The sequence below is a fragment of the Lacerta agilis genome, chromosome 14, assembly GCF_009819535.1.
Source record: "Lacerta agilis isolate rLacAgi1 chromosome 14, rLacAgi1.pri, whole genome shotgun sequence".
In the NCBI taxonomy this organism is placed as follows: Eukaryota; Metazoa; Chordata; class Lepidosauria; order Squamata; family Lacertidae; genus Lacerta; species Lacerta agilis.
The window spans coordinates 3,845,997-3,863,029 of record NC_046325.1 but is presented as its reverse complement, the minus strand read 5'-3'; the positions used below and the strand labels follow the sequence as shown (position 1 = coordinate 3,863,029).

The window sequence follows — 17,033 nt, the reverse complement described above, 5'->3', positions numbered from 1 at the left end:
TGCCGATCAGAAGGTCGGCGGTTTGAATCCCCGCAACGGGGTGAGCTCCTGTTGCTCTGTCCCAGCTCCTGCCCACCTAGCAGTTCGAAAGCATGTCAGAGTGCAAGTAGATAAATAGGTACCACTCCAGCGGGAAGGTAAATGGCGTTTCTGTGTGCTGCTCTGGTTCGCCAGAAGCGGCTTAGTCATGCTGGGCACATGACCCAGAAGCTGTATGCCAGCTTCCTCGGCCAATAAAGTGAGATGAGCGTCTGCAACTGGACCTAATGGTCAGGGGTCCCTTTAACTTTATTACTAGGAGAGTTGGGGGGAGGCAGATTTAACCCTTTCCTGCTGCGGTTCTGGGAGAGCAAAAAACACCCTCTGAAGCTGCTACTTGCCACATTGCATTAGGGAGGGGAGGGAAGACTTTGCGGGTGCTAAAGGGGGCAAAAGATGAATTAAGCACCCTGCAAAAAAAGTGGTCCAATGACCTCCACTGGCAGGATCCGAACCAGTGGATTCATATTATAAGGAAGGAGATTCCGACTAAACATCAGGAGGAACTTTCTGTTTGACTCCCGCGGGAGGTGGCAGGTTCTCCTTCCTTGGAAATTTTAAAGCAGTTGCACGGCCCTGTCAGGGATGCTTTAACTGAAAACCCCTGCATTGCAGGGGGTCGGACTAGATGACCGTTGGGGGTCCCTTCCGACTCTACGATCCTTCGCCCGTCGCAGGGCCCACGCAAAGAAGCCCACAGCGTTCTTCAGCTACACAGCAAACCCTGTTTATTGTCGTCGGGTGTGAACTGCGGCTTCACAACAAAGAGCTACCTTGCACACACACACCCCACCCCACCCCAGCTGGACTGGAACCCCCAAACTGCCACCATTGTGGGTGTCCCAGACCCCTCCCAGATACCACCCCTTCTCCCTAACCTCTTCCTCTAACTCTTGGGGGGGGGGGATAGGCGGGAGAAGAAGTTAAACGAACGAAGATAAATGCCGGTGATGGGATCAACGGTTTCGTGAACCCCCTTGCAGACTGAAATTTTAATTAAAATAAGGGAGGGCCTCCCGGGTGTGGGTCCCCCTGCTCTAGGAGGGTTGCAGAGCCTAGTGGTCAGAGCAGGCCAGCCAGAACCCAGTTCGAGTTCCCCGTTTCCCCCCGCCATGTAGCGAAGCAGAGTCCGGTCTCTGGTAGAGAAAGTGGGGCCCCGACGACTTGGCTTCTTTCCGCCACCCCCCAGCTCTGAAAGGGCAGTGCTGCCTAGTGGGCATTGTCCGCCAGCCGGAAGCCGGTCCCTCTTGTGTGTCCGGCAATAGCCGCCACAGTGGTTGGAGTCCTGGTGTCCAGGGACACACATACACCCCCCGCCTCTCTTCAGAGCAGCAGGCAGGTCCCCGACTTGCTGGAGGTGGTGGTGGGGGGAGCGTTGCGGTCCAGATCCTTGGGGGTGGTGCCCTTGGCCCAAGAGACGTTGAGCTCTCCGAAGACGCCCGTCTCGACCATCTCCTCCTGCCAGGGGATGGGGATGTTGCCGGTGGAGAAGTCGTCGTAGAAGGCCTTGTCCGTCTCGTCCAGCACAACGCCTTTCACCGTGGAGAAAGCGCCCACGTCGCCAATGTCTTTGGCGTAGACCACCTTGGGGTCCGGCACGAAGGGGGGCTCCACCATTCCTGAAGGGGAAGGGAGGGAGAGAAAGGAGTCGGAGAACTCGCCTCGGGTCCCTTCTCGCCTGGCACTCGTGCCAGGGCTGCCCCCCCAGGCGGAAACCGTTCGGTAGTCTTTCTGTGAGCAAGGGTATGTCTGGGGGTCTCTAAAAAGTCTGTCCCCTAACTCAGGCAGTGCCGGATTTACGTATAAGCTAAACAAAGCTGTAGCTTAGTGCCCCACTCTCTTGGGCCCCCCCCCAAAAAAAAAATTAAAGGGGAAAATAACTGGATGTACCGTACATTTCCAAAATATAAGATAAAAAACAAATAAAATGAAACCTACAGACAGCAACAGTGTTTTGTGTTGTGTAGGCTCCTAGATATCCCAGGTTTGCTCCTTTCTATATATAGGGTGCCTACATTCTGCATGGACTGGTTGTAACAACTACTTTGATAAAATACATATTTTGTTACGTGCAAATGGCTTTAGATACCTATTAGGTCCATAAATTACCTGAAGAGGCTTGCCGATCTTGCAGACAAGTCTAAACTAAATTATCTCCTCTTAGGCAAAGACCTGATTCTGTGCCCAGATTTGTAGGCACAGATCATTCTCTAGAATAAAATCGCTTACTAGGGAAAAGCCAAAGTCCCTTTTTGGGGCGCCTTAGGATCAATTTTTAGGGTAGCGCAAATCTCGGTCGTGCGGATATATGTATATATTTCAATTTTAACTCATGAGCTATTGCTGCAATCTATTCTAATTGTATATATATATATATATATTATGAATGCTGTCACTATTGTGTTATGCAATCTGCTCTTTGACCATAATAAATCACTATATATATATATATATATATATATATATATATATATATATATGTTCAACACAAACACAAAAACAGTGACCATTTGTTCTTGACAAAGGACAGCTGGACATATAAAGGGCCCCATTGCCTCCAGTAGCTTAGGGCCTCATCCAGCCTACCGTAAATCTGGTAACACCCATGCTGCATTTATTTGCTTACTTGATCCCATGAAATTTGCTTGGTTGTGAAAAATACCCCAAAGCAGTTTTCATTATGTGTTTTCGGCTTGTATATTTATGCCGCTCACTGCCCCGAGGTCTTCAGGTGAAGGGCAGGGAACAAATTTAATGAATAATAATAATGCGAGGAAAAACTAAGGAAAGTTCACAGCCGTACTTTAAAACATACGAAAAGTTAAAATGATAAAAGGGATTAGAGTCACCTCGGCTTCCTAAGCACCCGGGGAGGACTGCTGGAACAAAATTGTTCTCAGCAGGCACCGAAAAGAGCACAGCGAGTGCGCCTGCTTGAAATCAAGAGGCGGGGAGTTCCAAAGTTTAGGTGCTGCAACGCTAAACGAATGTGTCCTTGCAAATGCGAAATGGGTATTTTTGGCAGCTGTAGCGGTGCCAATTTGGCTGACTGGAGTGGGTCAGTGGGCACACATATTTGGAAGAACTCGATCTTTCAGTGTGGTGGCAACTAAACTTTGGAACTGCTTGCCGATTGACACCAGGCAGGCACCTTCACCGAACCTTTCTTGGCGCCTGCTAAAACTACGCTTCTCCTAGATGCTTAGAAAGTTGGTGCGAGTTCTAATCTAAGCCTATTGCACTTTTAACTCCTGTAAGTTTTAAACCTTGTGCCCGCCTGGCCTGGAGGTCGTTACCTGCCTCGAGGCGGCCCCAGTTTATCTTCTGGAAAACGGGGTGCTTCTTCAACTCAGCGCATTCGTTGTCCTTGAACCCCAGGCGAGCGGCCGGGTCTTTCACCATCAGCCCCTCGCAACAGGACTTGCACTCGGCGTTGAACTTTTCCGGGTACGTGACAGGATCGTTCAAGATGCGACGGGTCACTTCCTTGTTCTCTACCTGTGGCAGGAGGGAGAAAGGTGCTGGGCCTTTTTTCTAAAAAAACTTTTTCTGGCCCCCCCCCCACCCCATCGCATGCAGACAGGCGGAAAATCTTTATGCAGGATATAAAATAAACACGCGGTCTCATTTTTTGTTAATAATAAGTAGAATAATATTTGTACCCGTTTGGGAATATTAAGGTGCAGTGCTTTTTTTCTGGGGGTGCGCATGGGTATGCATACCCCTAAACATTTTGTGAATCTAAGTTTGGCCTCATTGAGGGGCAGTATTTCCATATGGTAAAGGTAAAAGACCCCTGGACGGTTAAGTCCAGCCAAAGGTGACTCTGGGGTTGCGGCGCTCATCTTGCTTTCAGGGCGAGGAAGCCGACGTTTGTCCGCAGACAGCTTTCTGGGTCATGTACCCAGCAGGACTAAACCGCTTCTGGCGCAATGGTACACCGTGGCAGAAACCAGAGCGCACGGAAACGCCGTTTAACTTCCTATTTATCTACTTGCACTGGTGTGCTTTCAAAGTGCCAGGTTGGCAGAAGCTAGGACCGAGCAACGGGAGCTCACCCCGTCACGGGGATTCGAACCGCTGACCCTCCGATTGGCAAGCCCAAGAGGCTCAGTGGTTTAGAACACAGCGCCACCCGCATCCCTAATTCAAGGAAAATGAGAGTACCCCTAAACATTTTTTTAAATAGAAAAAAAGCACTGTTAAGGTCCCAATGATTATCACACTCTTTGTACACGTCCAAAATCTTTTCTTCTTTATTGCCTAGTAATTCGTAGAATCATAGAATTGTAAAGTTGGAAAAGGCCCCTGAGAGTCACCTGGTCCAACCCCCAAGAATATTTTGCCCCATGCGGGACTCGAACCCACATCCCTGAGATTAAGAGTCTCGAGCTCTACCAACCGAGCTTTGCAATAAACTTGGCACCGCTTCTCATTTATGGTGGGAATGTAAATTGGTGCGAGTTTTCTGGAGTTTAGTTTTGATGCTAAACATTACTAAAAGGAGCGATTTGTTTGTCGTCCAAAATCGATGCCGCTGAATATTTTTGACGTAGGCATGTTGTCAAAATAATTGATCGTGTATATATGATCTTGGCAGCTGAAATAGTAATTGCGACTGAACGGAAAACATACCAAAATGCCCCTCACTCTGGAAAAGAGCAATAATGGGGGAGAAAAACTATGCACGTTTTGAGATTTTGACGACTGGGAACCTGCAGACAATTTAAAGATGGTTTGGCATTCCCTTCACATATACAGAGGAACTATCATTTTCAAGACGAGCTTTGGAAATCTGGAACTAGACTTGATAACTAGAATAATAATCTGATAATCTTTATTTGGACTTTGCTATTTTAACCCATGTGCTTCTGAATTCGTTCTTCGCGCTTGTTTTACAGTTTTGTTTTTCATCTGTTGTTACAATTGTTATCTCTGTTTTTTATACATTATAACATTAAGAAAAATAAACCTTTTTGTGGGAAGGGGGAGATGCTATTGACTAATATCGATAACTGTACACTTTAAGTCTCAAACTTGTATGTGCGGCACAACGTAGTGCGATCGCACAACAGCCTTGTCGTATTTGCACGGGGCTCGCTTGTGAAAATGCGATTTCACATCGTAAGATGAGGCGAGGCTGTGCTATCACTCTGTCAAAGCAAAGAAGCAAATGGAAAGGAGGATATTTAAGAACCCGCAGAGTTTGCTATTCCACCCAGCGGCCATACACCCACCCCTTCTTACGTTTACCGTATTTTTCGCTCCATGGGGCGCACCTCGTTTTTAGAGGAGGAAACAAGAAAAAAAATTTTTCCCTGGTTTTCCTCCTCTAAAAGCCCTGTTTTTTTGAGGATCAGCTAAAAGTTTTGCAGCTTTTTTTGCAAAGGGAAAAGCCCTGTTTTTTTAGGATCAGCTAAAAGTTTTGCAGCTTTTTTTGCAAAGGGAAAAGCCCTGTTTTTTTAGGATCAGCTAAAAGTTTTGCAGCTTTTTTTGCAAAGGGAAAAGCCCTGTTTTTTTAGGATCAGCTAAAAGTTTTGCAGCTTTTTTGCAAAGGGAAAAGCCCTGTTTTTTTAGGATCAGCTAAAAATTTTGCAGCTTTTTTTGCAAAGGGAAAAAGCCCTGTTTTTTTAGGATCAGCTAAAAGTTTTGCAGCTTTTTTTGCAAAAGGAAAAATCCTGGTTTTTTGAGGATCAGCTAAAAGTTTTGCAGCTTTTTTTGCAAAGGGGGGAAAGCAAAGCTCCTTTTGCAAAGGGGGAAAAGCAAAGAGGAAAAGCCCCGTTTTTATGGGGTTCAGCTCACATTTCTGAAAAATCTTAAGGAAAGGGGGAGCCTTTTCTACAGTTTCCAGACAGATAATCTAATCAGCCAGTCACATGTAGCTGGGGAAACAAACAACCTCCCTCTGCAGCACATTCAACAAAGGAGGGCGGGGCTGAAAGGGAGCTGGGACTCTTATCTCTCTCCCGATCTCTTGCTGATCAGCTGCTGAACGGGGTCCTTTCAACACCCCCTTTTCTCTTTGTAAAATAAAAAGCATGATCCTCTTTTGGCCCCTGGGCAATTCAGCTCCAGGGACCACCATTGGCTCCATAAGACGCACAGATATTTCCGCATACTTTTTAGGAGGAAAAAAGTGTGTCTTATGGAGCGAAAAATACGATATATCCTGACATTTTCTCTCCCCCTCCTCCTTGGAAAACAAAGTGCCAATTGATCAATAAAATAGGATCTGCTTTTAGTGTTTGTTCAACTTTTCGATAGTCTTAAATTATCGCCTTCAAGTCTTGCTGTTGTTGTATCCTTTGTGTAAATGAGGGTTTTTGCCAACAGAACCAGGACGTGTGTGTTTGAGTACAATTCTGTGACTTTTTTTTGGTGCGAATTCTAACTTTTGAGCTCAACAACTTTTTGGGCAATTTCCCAACAACTTTTTTGTGTGCAGATTTTTCACTTCTTGAAATATGGCAACCCTAACTGCCATATTTGATTTTCCGTTTCCCCACAGTCAAGCGGGTATATAAATTTGATGACATAAAACAAAACAAATGCCGTACTTTCTCCCCGCGGCTGCGGAAAGGTCCTTTCGCGGCGACCATCTCAAAGAGGGTTACTCCCAGCGTAAAGTAATCCACGCTCGAGTCGTATTCCTCTCCCTTTAGGAGTTCCGGGGCCATAAACCCTGTAGGGAAAGGAGAGAGGAAGAACCGCAGAATCACAGAACTGCAGAGCTGGGACCCCCCAGCGGTCATCTAGTCCAACCCCCTGAGATGCAGGAGTCGCAGCTAAACCGCGGGAACTGCAGCTGAAGGGGAGGACCCTGAATAATGGCGTGCCCACCTGGCGTGCCCGCGTAGCCCTTGGTCTTGTCTTTCCCTTCTGCCAGTTCCACCGCCAGGCCCAAATCTGACAGCCGCACGTGCCCTGAATGGGGAGAGGATGGGCAGAGAAAGAAGAAGCCATCATAAGGAATCCAGGTGACAGGTTGGGTGCTACATTTGGAAACGGGAATGAAACGTTACACTTATTTGGAAATGTTGGAAGCCACCCGGGTTGGAGGCCAACCCCTGCTTCCTGTGGCAGGGAGTTCCGCTGTTTAACCACACATGGGAAATTCCTCGCTTTTCAGCGTGTTGCTTCCCTTACCTGCATCGTCCAAAAGGACGTTCTCTGGCTTGAGGTCGCGGTAGATGATGCGGTTTTGGTGCAGGTGTTCCAGGCCGCAAATGATCTGAGCTGTGTAGAAGATCGCCCTGGATTCCGAAAAGCCGGGGTTTTTCTCGTCGACGTTATAGACGTGGTACCTGGGGAGGGAGGCAAAGCCCCGAATCAAATCCAGTCGCAGGTTTCCAAAACGCGGGATCCCCACAGGGCAAAATATCTGTTATTTGGGTCAGAACTGAATACAGACTTCCAGAGTTAACACATTGCTTCTGGTAAATGAGCCACCCTAGCCGCTAGAGGGCCGTGAAAATTTCATAGAATCCTAGAGTTGGAAGAGACCCCAAGGGCCATCCAGTCCAACCCCCTGCCAAGCAGGAAACACCATCAAAGCATTCCTGACAGACGGCTGTCAAGCCTCCGCTTAAAGACCTCCAAAGAAGGAGACTCCACCACACTCCTTGGCAGCAGATTCCACTGCCGAACAGCTCTTACTGTCAGGAAGTTCTTCCTAATGTTTAGGTGGAATCTTCTTTCTTGTAGTTTGAATCCATTGCCCTGTGTCGGCTTCTCTGGAGCAGCAGAAAACAACCTTTCTCCCTCCTCTATATGACATCCTTTTTATATCTTTGAACATGGCTATCATATCCCCCCTTAACCTTCTCTTCTCCAGGCTAAACATACCCAGCTCCCTAAGCCGTTCCTCATAAGGCATCGTTTCCAGGCCTTTGACCATTTTGGTCGCCCTCCTCTGGACACGTTCCAGCTTGTCAGTACTTTTAAGGTTCGTCTTCCCATGTAACCAGCCAGATGGGTGGGGTATAAGTAATACATTATTATTATTATTATTATTATTATTATTATTATTATTATTATTAATTACCACACACACACCGGCAATCCTACCCCACTTATCTGACAGCATTAAGGTCTCCGGTGGCAGAATCTGTAAAAATGACCCGGCAGTTCAGGATTTGCCCCGGGACAGAAGAGGTCTGTGTTGTATCTCTGCGTCGGCTGCACTACAGGCAGAAAACCCAGGCCCAGTTGGGAGAGAACAACCTGACATTTTTGTCCCGCAAAAGGGTCTCCCACCTGAGGTCGCCGCCGTTCATCAGGGTCATGACGAGACAGAGGTCAGTCTTGGTTTGGAAGGCGTATGCCAGGGTGACGATGAATCGGCTGTGGACTTTGGCGAGAATCCTCTTCTCCACTATGGCACCCTGGGAGAAGATGGGCAAGAAACAGGGGACGCCGGTCACTGAGGGTGTGTACACATGCTTTGGCTCAGACTTCAAGTCTTTGTAATAATAATAATAATAATAATAATAATAATAATAATAATAATAATAGATTTCTTTATTTATATCCCACGCTTTCTCCACACCAGGGTTCAAGGCGGCTAACGCGAATTCAAAGAACAATGCAAATGCAATGTAGAAAGCTAAGAACATACAAAGGGAACGACAAAAAAATCACTTTCGCAGAATCAAAATGATATTTTTAAAATTTAAGAATCTGTTAAAATGCAGATTATTGTGGGAATAATACAGGATGTGCCTGTGCACATCGCAGCATGGTGTGCTTCAACTCTCCAGTAAGCTGGTAAGTTGGCATGCCATACTGCAGGTGCAGTAGGGCAGAAAGTTCGTCCGTTCCACATCTCTGACAAGCACAATGGTGTGACCCTGGGTTCATATACAATATCCTAAGATTAATATATGTTGCCAACATCACAGGCTTCCTATGATTAAGTATGTTATACAGAAAAGATCACAAGCATAACATGAGGATGACACGCACTGCCTAACAACAAAGGGCTGTTGACATTTGGGCATGATAAAGCTTTGCTACTATAGTTGCTAATATAGTTGATTAATCACTTAATTATTATAGAAGCACACAACGTTCATTGGTTAGTAGTTTATGCATATGTATAAGGATGCTGTATGATTATTGGTTAATTGCTTTTCTTTATGTATGAGTTTGTCACCAATAAATATGGGAGGTACCGAGGGCCCCATTGCTCTCGTCCCTCGATCGATACTTGGCACGTATGGTCTTTCTTCTCCCTCACGAGAAGCCCACCTATGCAGTAGCCTCTTAGCCTCTTAGCAACATCGGCTTACTGCTGCAGATTATAGCACAGCACTTTTAAAAGCCGTTTTCTTAAAGGAAGAAGAAGAAGAAGAAGAAGAAGAAGAAGAAGAAGAAGAAGAAGAAGAAGAAGAAGAAGAAGAAGAAGAGCCAGTTCCCCCAACCGCCTGCGGGAATAAAAGCATCTTCTCTTGCCAGCAGAAGGACAGGAAGGAGGAAGCCAGTGTGGCTTCTCTCAGAAGGGGGTTCCAAAGTTGTCTGGGAGGAGCCACCACCGAGAAGGTCCTGTTGCACGTCCCCGCCAAGTGGGCCCTGTGAGGGTGCTTTAAATGTATGGCATGGGTGCTGCCCTGCGTTTGCAATTTGCACCCGTTGACTGCTGTTAATTAATTTGTGAAAAGGAAGCTCTTCTGCAGGGAAATAGCCCTGGAGAGTTTTCTGCTGGGGCCGCACTCTTGGGTGAACCGCGGGTTAGGAAGAAGGTCCGGTGCCACTTTGCAGATGGCCACCTGTCAATCATCCGCAACCCAGTGTCCAGGATCTGTTCTGGAGTGGCTGATCCCTCTTTCCGGTTAGAGCACCCACTTCCTCTGCTGCAATACTGTCATTTATTTATTTTTTTGTGAACTGCCACCAGATCTATGGGTGTCTATGGGTATCGCTTGATGGAGCAAGGGTAATGGGTTCGAGTCTCACCCTGGGCAAAAGGTGACCCTCGTGGCCCCTTCCGATTCTACAGTTCCACGATTCCTATCTCGCACCACCCTCCCCGCCGTGAAACCGCCGACGCTGATGTTCTCTGACACCTCTTTCGCGAGATCCGCCATCGCAGCCAGCAAGCAGCTAAACGGCAAGCTTCTTTACTGGGGAATAATTGGCCGGGGGGGGGGATTAAGGTGGCTAATTTGCTTCATCTGAAAATAATCCCGGGATGGGAAGCAGGGGGGTTCGCCTGAGAGAGGGAGACAGGGTTGTCGTGAGCCGGCCAGGCACGTGCCTCACCCCACGGGACACCAGGCCAGGGAGGAGAGCACGCGCACGGCTGCGCAGAGGCCGTTTCCAACGCCTCGCACAGAATTGCCGAGCCGGATGGGACCCCTGAGGGTCAACTAGTCCAACCCCCTGCGACGCAGGGACACGTGACTTCACTCATTTTGCACACCTTGGATGGTGTGGGCATGCAATGGCAAAGCTAGAAATTCACGTGTGCCCAGTGCCGGATTTACGTGTAAGCTAAACAAGCTATAGTTTAGGGCAGGGGTAGGCAACCTAAGGCCTGGGGGCCGGATCTGGCCAAATCGCCTTCTCAATCCGGCCCGCAGACGGTACAGGAATCAGCATGTTTTTACATGAGTAGAATGTGTCCTTTTATTTAAAATGGATCTCTGGGTTATTTGTGGGGCCTGCCAGGTGTTTTTACATGAGTAGAATGTGTCCTTTTATGTAGAATGTGTCCTTTTATTTAAACTGCATCTCTGGGTTATTTGTGGGGCCTCCCTGGTGTTTTTACATGAATAGAATGTGTCCTTTTATTTAAACTGCATCTCTGGGTTATTTGTGGGCCCTGCCTGGTGTTTTTACATAAGTAGAATGTGTCCCTTTATTTAAAATGCATCTCTGGGTTATTTGTGGGGCCTCCCTGGTGTTTTTACATGAATAGAATGTGTCCTTTTATTTAAACTGCATCTCTGGGTTATTTGTGGGCCCTGCCTGGTGTTTTTACATAAGTAGAATGTGTCCCTTTATTTAAAATGCATCTCTGGGTTATTTGTGGGGCATAGAAATTTCTTCATTTTTATTTTTTTTCCAAAATATAGTCCAGCCCACCACACTGTCTGAGGTACGGTGGACTGGCCCATGGCTGAGAAAGGTTGCTGACCCCTGGCTTAGAGCCCCACTCTCTTGCCCCCCCCCAAAAAAAATTAAAGAAAAAAAAAACCCCTGGATGTACATTTCCAAAATATAAGATAAAAACAAATAAAACCTACATACAGCAACAGTGCTTTGTGTTGTATAGGCTCCTATTTTGTTATGTGCAAATGGCTTTAGATGCCTATTAGGTCCATAAATTGCCATATAGCGTATATTCAACACAAAAAACAGCGACAATTTGTTGTTGACAAAGGACAGCTGGACATAGAAAGGGCCCCATTACCTTCAGCAGCTCAGGGCCACATCCAACCTAAATCCGGCCCTGCCTGTGACGTGATGGCACCGCACAGCTGCAAACTGCTCTCGCACTTTCCCCACAATTTGCTGCGCGATACAGCAACAACAATCTAGGCATTTTGGGGTTGTAGCTCTGCAGTGGAGCGGTTCATTTCCTTCTCCTTCCTTGGAGAAGGAGGTCGGGCGGCCATCTGCCATGGGTGCTTTAGCGGAGATTCCTGCATTGCAGGGGGTTGGACTGGATGATCGCTGGGGTTCCCTTCTAACTGAAGTACTATGGTTTCTGGCCTTGCTGGGACAGCATCCTGGGACAGCATCCTGGCTGAAACCCAGTACCCCAGTAGCCTTGGAGGCAGCCTATGCCTCTGAATAACGGTTCCAGGGATTCACAGTAGGGGAGAGGAACTCTTGAACTCGGGTCCTGCTTGCAGGCTTCTCACTGGGGGGGGGGTCTGGTGGGCCTCGGTGAGAACAGGATGCTGGAATGGACGGGCCTCGGGCCTGATCCACTCAAAGGGCTCTGCTGTTCTCATGCACTGTCTCTCAGCCTGGTCTACCTCGAAGGGTTGTTATCAGGATAAAATCGGAGAATGCTTGGCCCCGAGTTCTTGGGAGGAATAAGAATTTCACACACAACATCCCACACATTTCTGGTACATTAATTCCTCGCCTCTTCTCTCATTCCTGCACCTTTCAAGGACCTTCTTGAATCGAGGGCTGGGCTTGAGCAGAGGAAGGAGAAGGAGGATATCGAAGTGGGTTTTAACATGTTTTTAATTTATTATTGGTTGATTGACTGAATTTATATACTGCACTATACCCGGGGGTTTCAGGGCAGTTATCGCTGGTGACTAATTTTTTTTTTTAATGTTCTAATAGTTGCTTTTAACTGTTTTCACCAATAATGTTATTTATTTTATCTTGCAAGCACAGGTGGACTTGGTAATAAGGTGCCCTGACCAAGGACAGCCCCACCCTAAATATTTATTAATTTCCTAATGATTCCTTTGAGTACAGTTGCCTTTTTTAATAGATTCTTCTCGGTAAGCACCTGTATAAGTATGGGGTTGCTGTTTTGCAACCCCTCGGCCGCCCTGGGTTCAGGGGTGCCAGCCAGCCCCCAGCCCCACCTTGCTGATGGCTCCCCACAACCAGAATGGCCACCTTTGGGCCAGACCCAGGATATTTATACAGGGCTCTCAGCCAATCAGAAGGCTGGATGCCTGGGAGCCAATCAGGGCCTTCAAGGAAGACGCCCATTGCTTTTTTTGATTCTCGGTGGTTCAAGAAATGAGTAAAAATGTGCACCGAGGAGCAGATACCACGCTGTGAATTTTGTACCCACTTCCTGCCTGCAGGAAAAGGATTTATCACCCTTTTCCCGATTCTGCCTGCATGCTTTCAAGGTGATAGTACCCTCCGCGCTCCTGCAGCTGCCCGAATTTGAAGGCAGGTAGCCTTGAGACAACCTCACGACTACATTCACACAACCAAGTGCAAAATGCAAGACCCTGGAGTAGGTTTGTGGTAGGCATTTTTTGCACTGAAAGAGGACGGGGAGAAAGAGCTCAGTCAGTAGATCATGAGACTCTTAATCTCAGGGCTGTGGCTTCATGCCCCTTGTTGGGCGAAAGATTCCTGCATTGCAGGGGGTTGGACTAGATGACCCCCAGGGGTCCCTTCCAATTCTACAATTCTGAGATAAGGCAAACGGGCAGCTTACTAAAGAAGAAAGGTTTTCAGTAGCTCTCAAGGAAGCCTCCCCTTACTTCTTGTCCCACTGGTCTCCCAGGACCAGGAGAGGCATGAAAAGGGCAGAGGAGAAGTCGGCTGCAGGCAGGCACAGTCTCCGATTGCTTGGGGAAAGCCTTGGAGAGGAGGGGAGTTAGGCAGCTGTGGGGAGGTGGGCGCCTTCATTCTCAGCAACTGCTTCATGGGGCAAGTTGATGAGTTGCTGTGAGTCGCTGTGCTCACTACGCCTCACAGCCCTGCGTCAATTGTGTTTTGGCTAATAAAGACTTGCACATTGTGATCTACTGCTGCCTCGCTCCTGACACTATGTAATTTTTAAAATATGCTGCAAGCAGCCTTTGGCACGGTTCTAACTTTGGAAACCACAGAACCTAGGGCTCGCCGATCGGAAGGTCGGAGGTTCGAATCCCCACAACGGGGTGAGCTCCCATTGCTCGGTCCCAGCTCCTGCCCACCTAGCAGTTTGAAAGCACATCAAAATGCAAGTAGATAAATAGGTACCACTCTGGCAGGAAGGTTTTCCCAGTAGTAATGTACGGAAGTGAGAGCTGGACCATAAAGACTGATCGCCGAAGAATTGATGCTTTTGAATTATGGTGCTGGAGGAGACTCTTGAGAGTCCCATGGACTGCAAGAAGATCAAACCTATCCATTCTCAAGGAAATCGGCCCTGAGTGCTCACTAGAAGGACAGATCCTGAAGTTGAGGCTCCAGTACTTTGGCCACCTCATGAGAAGAGAAGACTCCCTGGAAAAGACCCTGATGTTAGGGAAGATGGAGGGCACAAGGAGAAGGGGACGGCAGAGGATGAGATGGTTGGACATTGTTCTTGAAGCGACTGGCATGAGTTTGGCCAAACTGCGGGAGGCAGTGAAGGATAGGCATGCCTGGTGTGCTCTGGTCCATAGGGTCATGAAGAGTCGGACACAACTAAACGACTAAACAACAACAACTGGCAGGAAGGTAAACGGCGTTTCCGTGCGCTGCTCTGTTTCGCCAGAAGCGGCTTAGTCATGCTGGCCACATGACCCGGAAAAACTGTCTGCGGACGAACGCCGGCTCCCTCGGTCTAGAGAGCGAGATGAACACCGCAAACCCAGAGTCATCTGCAACTGGACCTAACGGACCTTTACCTTTAACTTTGGAAATACAGCATGCAAATAAAATGATTGATTGATTCAGCGCTGTCAAACCAGAGGGGTATGAGGGCCTATGTGTGCCAATATCTAAGATGCAGTGGTTAAAGGTAAAGGTAAAGGGACCCCTGACCCTTAGATCCAGTCGTGTCCAACTCTGGGGTTGCGGCACTCATCTCGCTTTCAGGCCGAGGGAGGCGGCGTACAGCTTCTGGGTCATGTGGCCAACATGACTAAGCCGCTTCTGGCGAACCAGAGCAGCGCACGCAAACGCCGTTTACCTTCCCGCCGGAGCGCCACCAGGAACATCTCTAATTTACTCCAAGGCCACCAGGAACATCTGCCACCAAGCAGCCCTCCTCACCTCGTATCCCTTGCGCTTCTTTAGCCTCTTCTTGTTGAGTTTCTTGTTGGCGTACATTTTGCCCGTGGCCTTCATCTGGCAGGCGCACACCTCCCCGAACCCCCCTTTCCCCAGCACTCGGAAGTCCATGAACCACTCTTCCGTCACGCTCTGGGCCTCCAGCCACTTGAACTGGAGGAAGCGGAAGAAGAAGAGGCTCTCCTTGTAGGGGCCGAAGGCCTTCTCCTCCAGGTGCTTCAGCAGCTGCTTCTCGGACTCCTTGAAGAGGTCCCCGTGGCTGTGCTTGCTGTCTTCCTTGACCCTCATGATGGCCTTCTCCTCTAGGAAGGGGCAGAACTCCTTCGAGGCCGAGTCGAAGTACCTGTTGATGGTCACCTGGGCGGTGGAGCCCCTCATGGCCTCCTCGGCCGTGTTGTACTCCTCGATGCTCTCCCACAGGCCCGCCGCCGCCATGAACTCGGGCGTGTCCTCCAGGAACTGCTGGAAGATCCTCTTCCCGATGGGCTGCCTCAGGCAGACGAATTTGAAGTCCAGGTCCAGGGTGTCCTTGAGATGCTCGCACTGGGTGATGTGCGGCAACTTCAGCTTGGCCCGCATCTTCTTGTCGCGCCCCGAGGACGGGCCGCCGTCGCCCCGAGCCGACACGTAGGCCGAATTGGCCACCACCGTCTCCAGGCCTCCGATATCCATGGCGGCTTCGCGTCACCTAGCAAAGCAAGGAGAGAGGGTGAACTCCAGGCCCTCCAATTACTGGGGGACGATATATAATGAAATGAAAAGGACGTTCAACAGTCTTCAGAGGGTGAAGGGACATGGATCCACATGTGGTGGAAGTGTAAAAAGATTATAGACCAAGGGTCAGCAACCTTTTTCAGCCGTGGGCCGGTCCACCATCCCTCAGACCATGTGGTGGGCCGGACTATATTTTTCTGGGGGGGGGGGAAATGAACGAATTCCTACGCCCCACAAATAACCCAGAGATGCATTTTAAATAAAAGGACACATTCTACTCATGTAAAAACACCAGGCAGGGCCCACAAATAACCCAGAGGTACATTTTAAATAAAAGGACCCATTCTACTCATGTAAAAACACCAGGCAGGCCCCACAAATAACCCAGAGATGCATTTTAAATAAAAGGACACATTCTACTCATGTAAAAACACCAGGCAGGCCCCACAAATAACCCAGAGATGCATTTTAAATAAAAGGACCCATTCTACTCATGTAAAAACACCAGGCAGACCCCACAAATAACCCAGAGATGCATTTAAAATAAAAGGACCCATTCTACTCATGTAAAAACACCAGGCAGACCCCACAAATAACCCAGAGGTAGATTTTAAATAAAAGGACACATTCTACTCATGTAAAAACACCAGGCAGACCCCACAAATACCCCAGAGGTAGATTTTAAATAAAAGGACACATTCTACTCATGTAAAAACACCAGGCAGGCCCCACAAATAACCCAGAGATGCATTTTAAATAAAAGGACCCATTCTACTCATGTAAAAACACCAGGCAGACCCCACAAATAACCCAGAGGTAGATTTTAAATAAAAGGACATATTCTACTCATGTAAAAACAACAGGCAGGCCCCACAAATAACCCAGAGATGCATTTTAAATAAAAGGACACATTCTACTCATGTAAAAACACCAGGCAGGCCCCACAAATAACCCAGAGGTAGATTTTAAATAAAAGGACACATTCTACTCATGTAAAAACACGCTGATTCCCGGACCATCCGTGGGCCAGATTGAGAAGGCGACTGGGCCTCGTCCAGCCCACAGGCCTTAGGTTGCCTACCCCTGTTATAGACCATTTTGGGAAATAATTTACAATGAATTGAAGAAAATGTTCCAATGTTCCTTCCCTAAAAAACCCTGAAGCCTTCCTGCTAGGAATTATGGGTAATGAAATCCAAAAAAAAAAAGTTTAGGAAAATCTTCAGGTACGCTAGTAGCCGCCAGAATTTTAATTGCAAAAGGTTGGAAGGGAGAAACTGGCAAAACAAACTAAGAGAATATGTAGAATTAGCAAGGCTATCAGCAAGGATACGAGACGTCACCGGGGGGAAATTTGCCAGAGAGTGGGATATATACTGTTAAGTAGTGGGTGGACACAGCGGACGACACAGTGATTTTCAAGCAGCTCTTGTTTATTTTCTCAGACTGAAACAGAAGTGGAATGAAGGGCTCATCAGCCTGCTTATATAGAACTCAGCTACAAGCAACAGTAACAACTTTCTGTAGTTACCCAATCCCTGGACGTCACTTTTCAATCCCTCATTTGCATGTGCGGACCTGAG

At 47.9% G+C, this 17,033-nt stretch overlaps 1 protein-coding gene across 1 annotated transcript; it reads right to left on the bottom strand.

Moving 5' to 3' along the window:
• Positions 1–1,362: 1,362 nt before the first annotated feature.
• LOC117059452 (rhodopsin kinase GRK1-like) lies at positions 1,363–15,408 on the bottom strand. The gene is made up of 7 exons (XM_033171197.1): positions 14,719–15,408; positions 8,296–8,423; positions 7,186–7,343; positions 6,880–6,963; positions 6,597–6,721; positions 3,336–3,537; positions 1,363–1,658 (listed from the first exon to the last, which is right to left on the bottom strand). The coding sequence occupies exons 1-7, from the start codon at positions 15,406–15,408 to the stop codon at positions 1,363–1,365; spliced, it is 1,683 nt and encodes a 560-aa protein (XP_033027088.1).
• Positions 15,409–17,033: the final 1,625 nt, after the last annotated feature.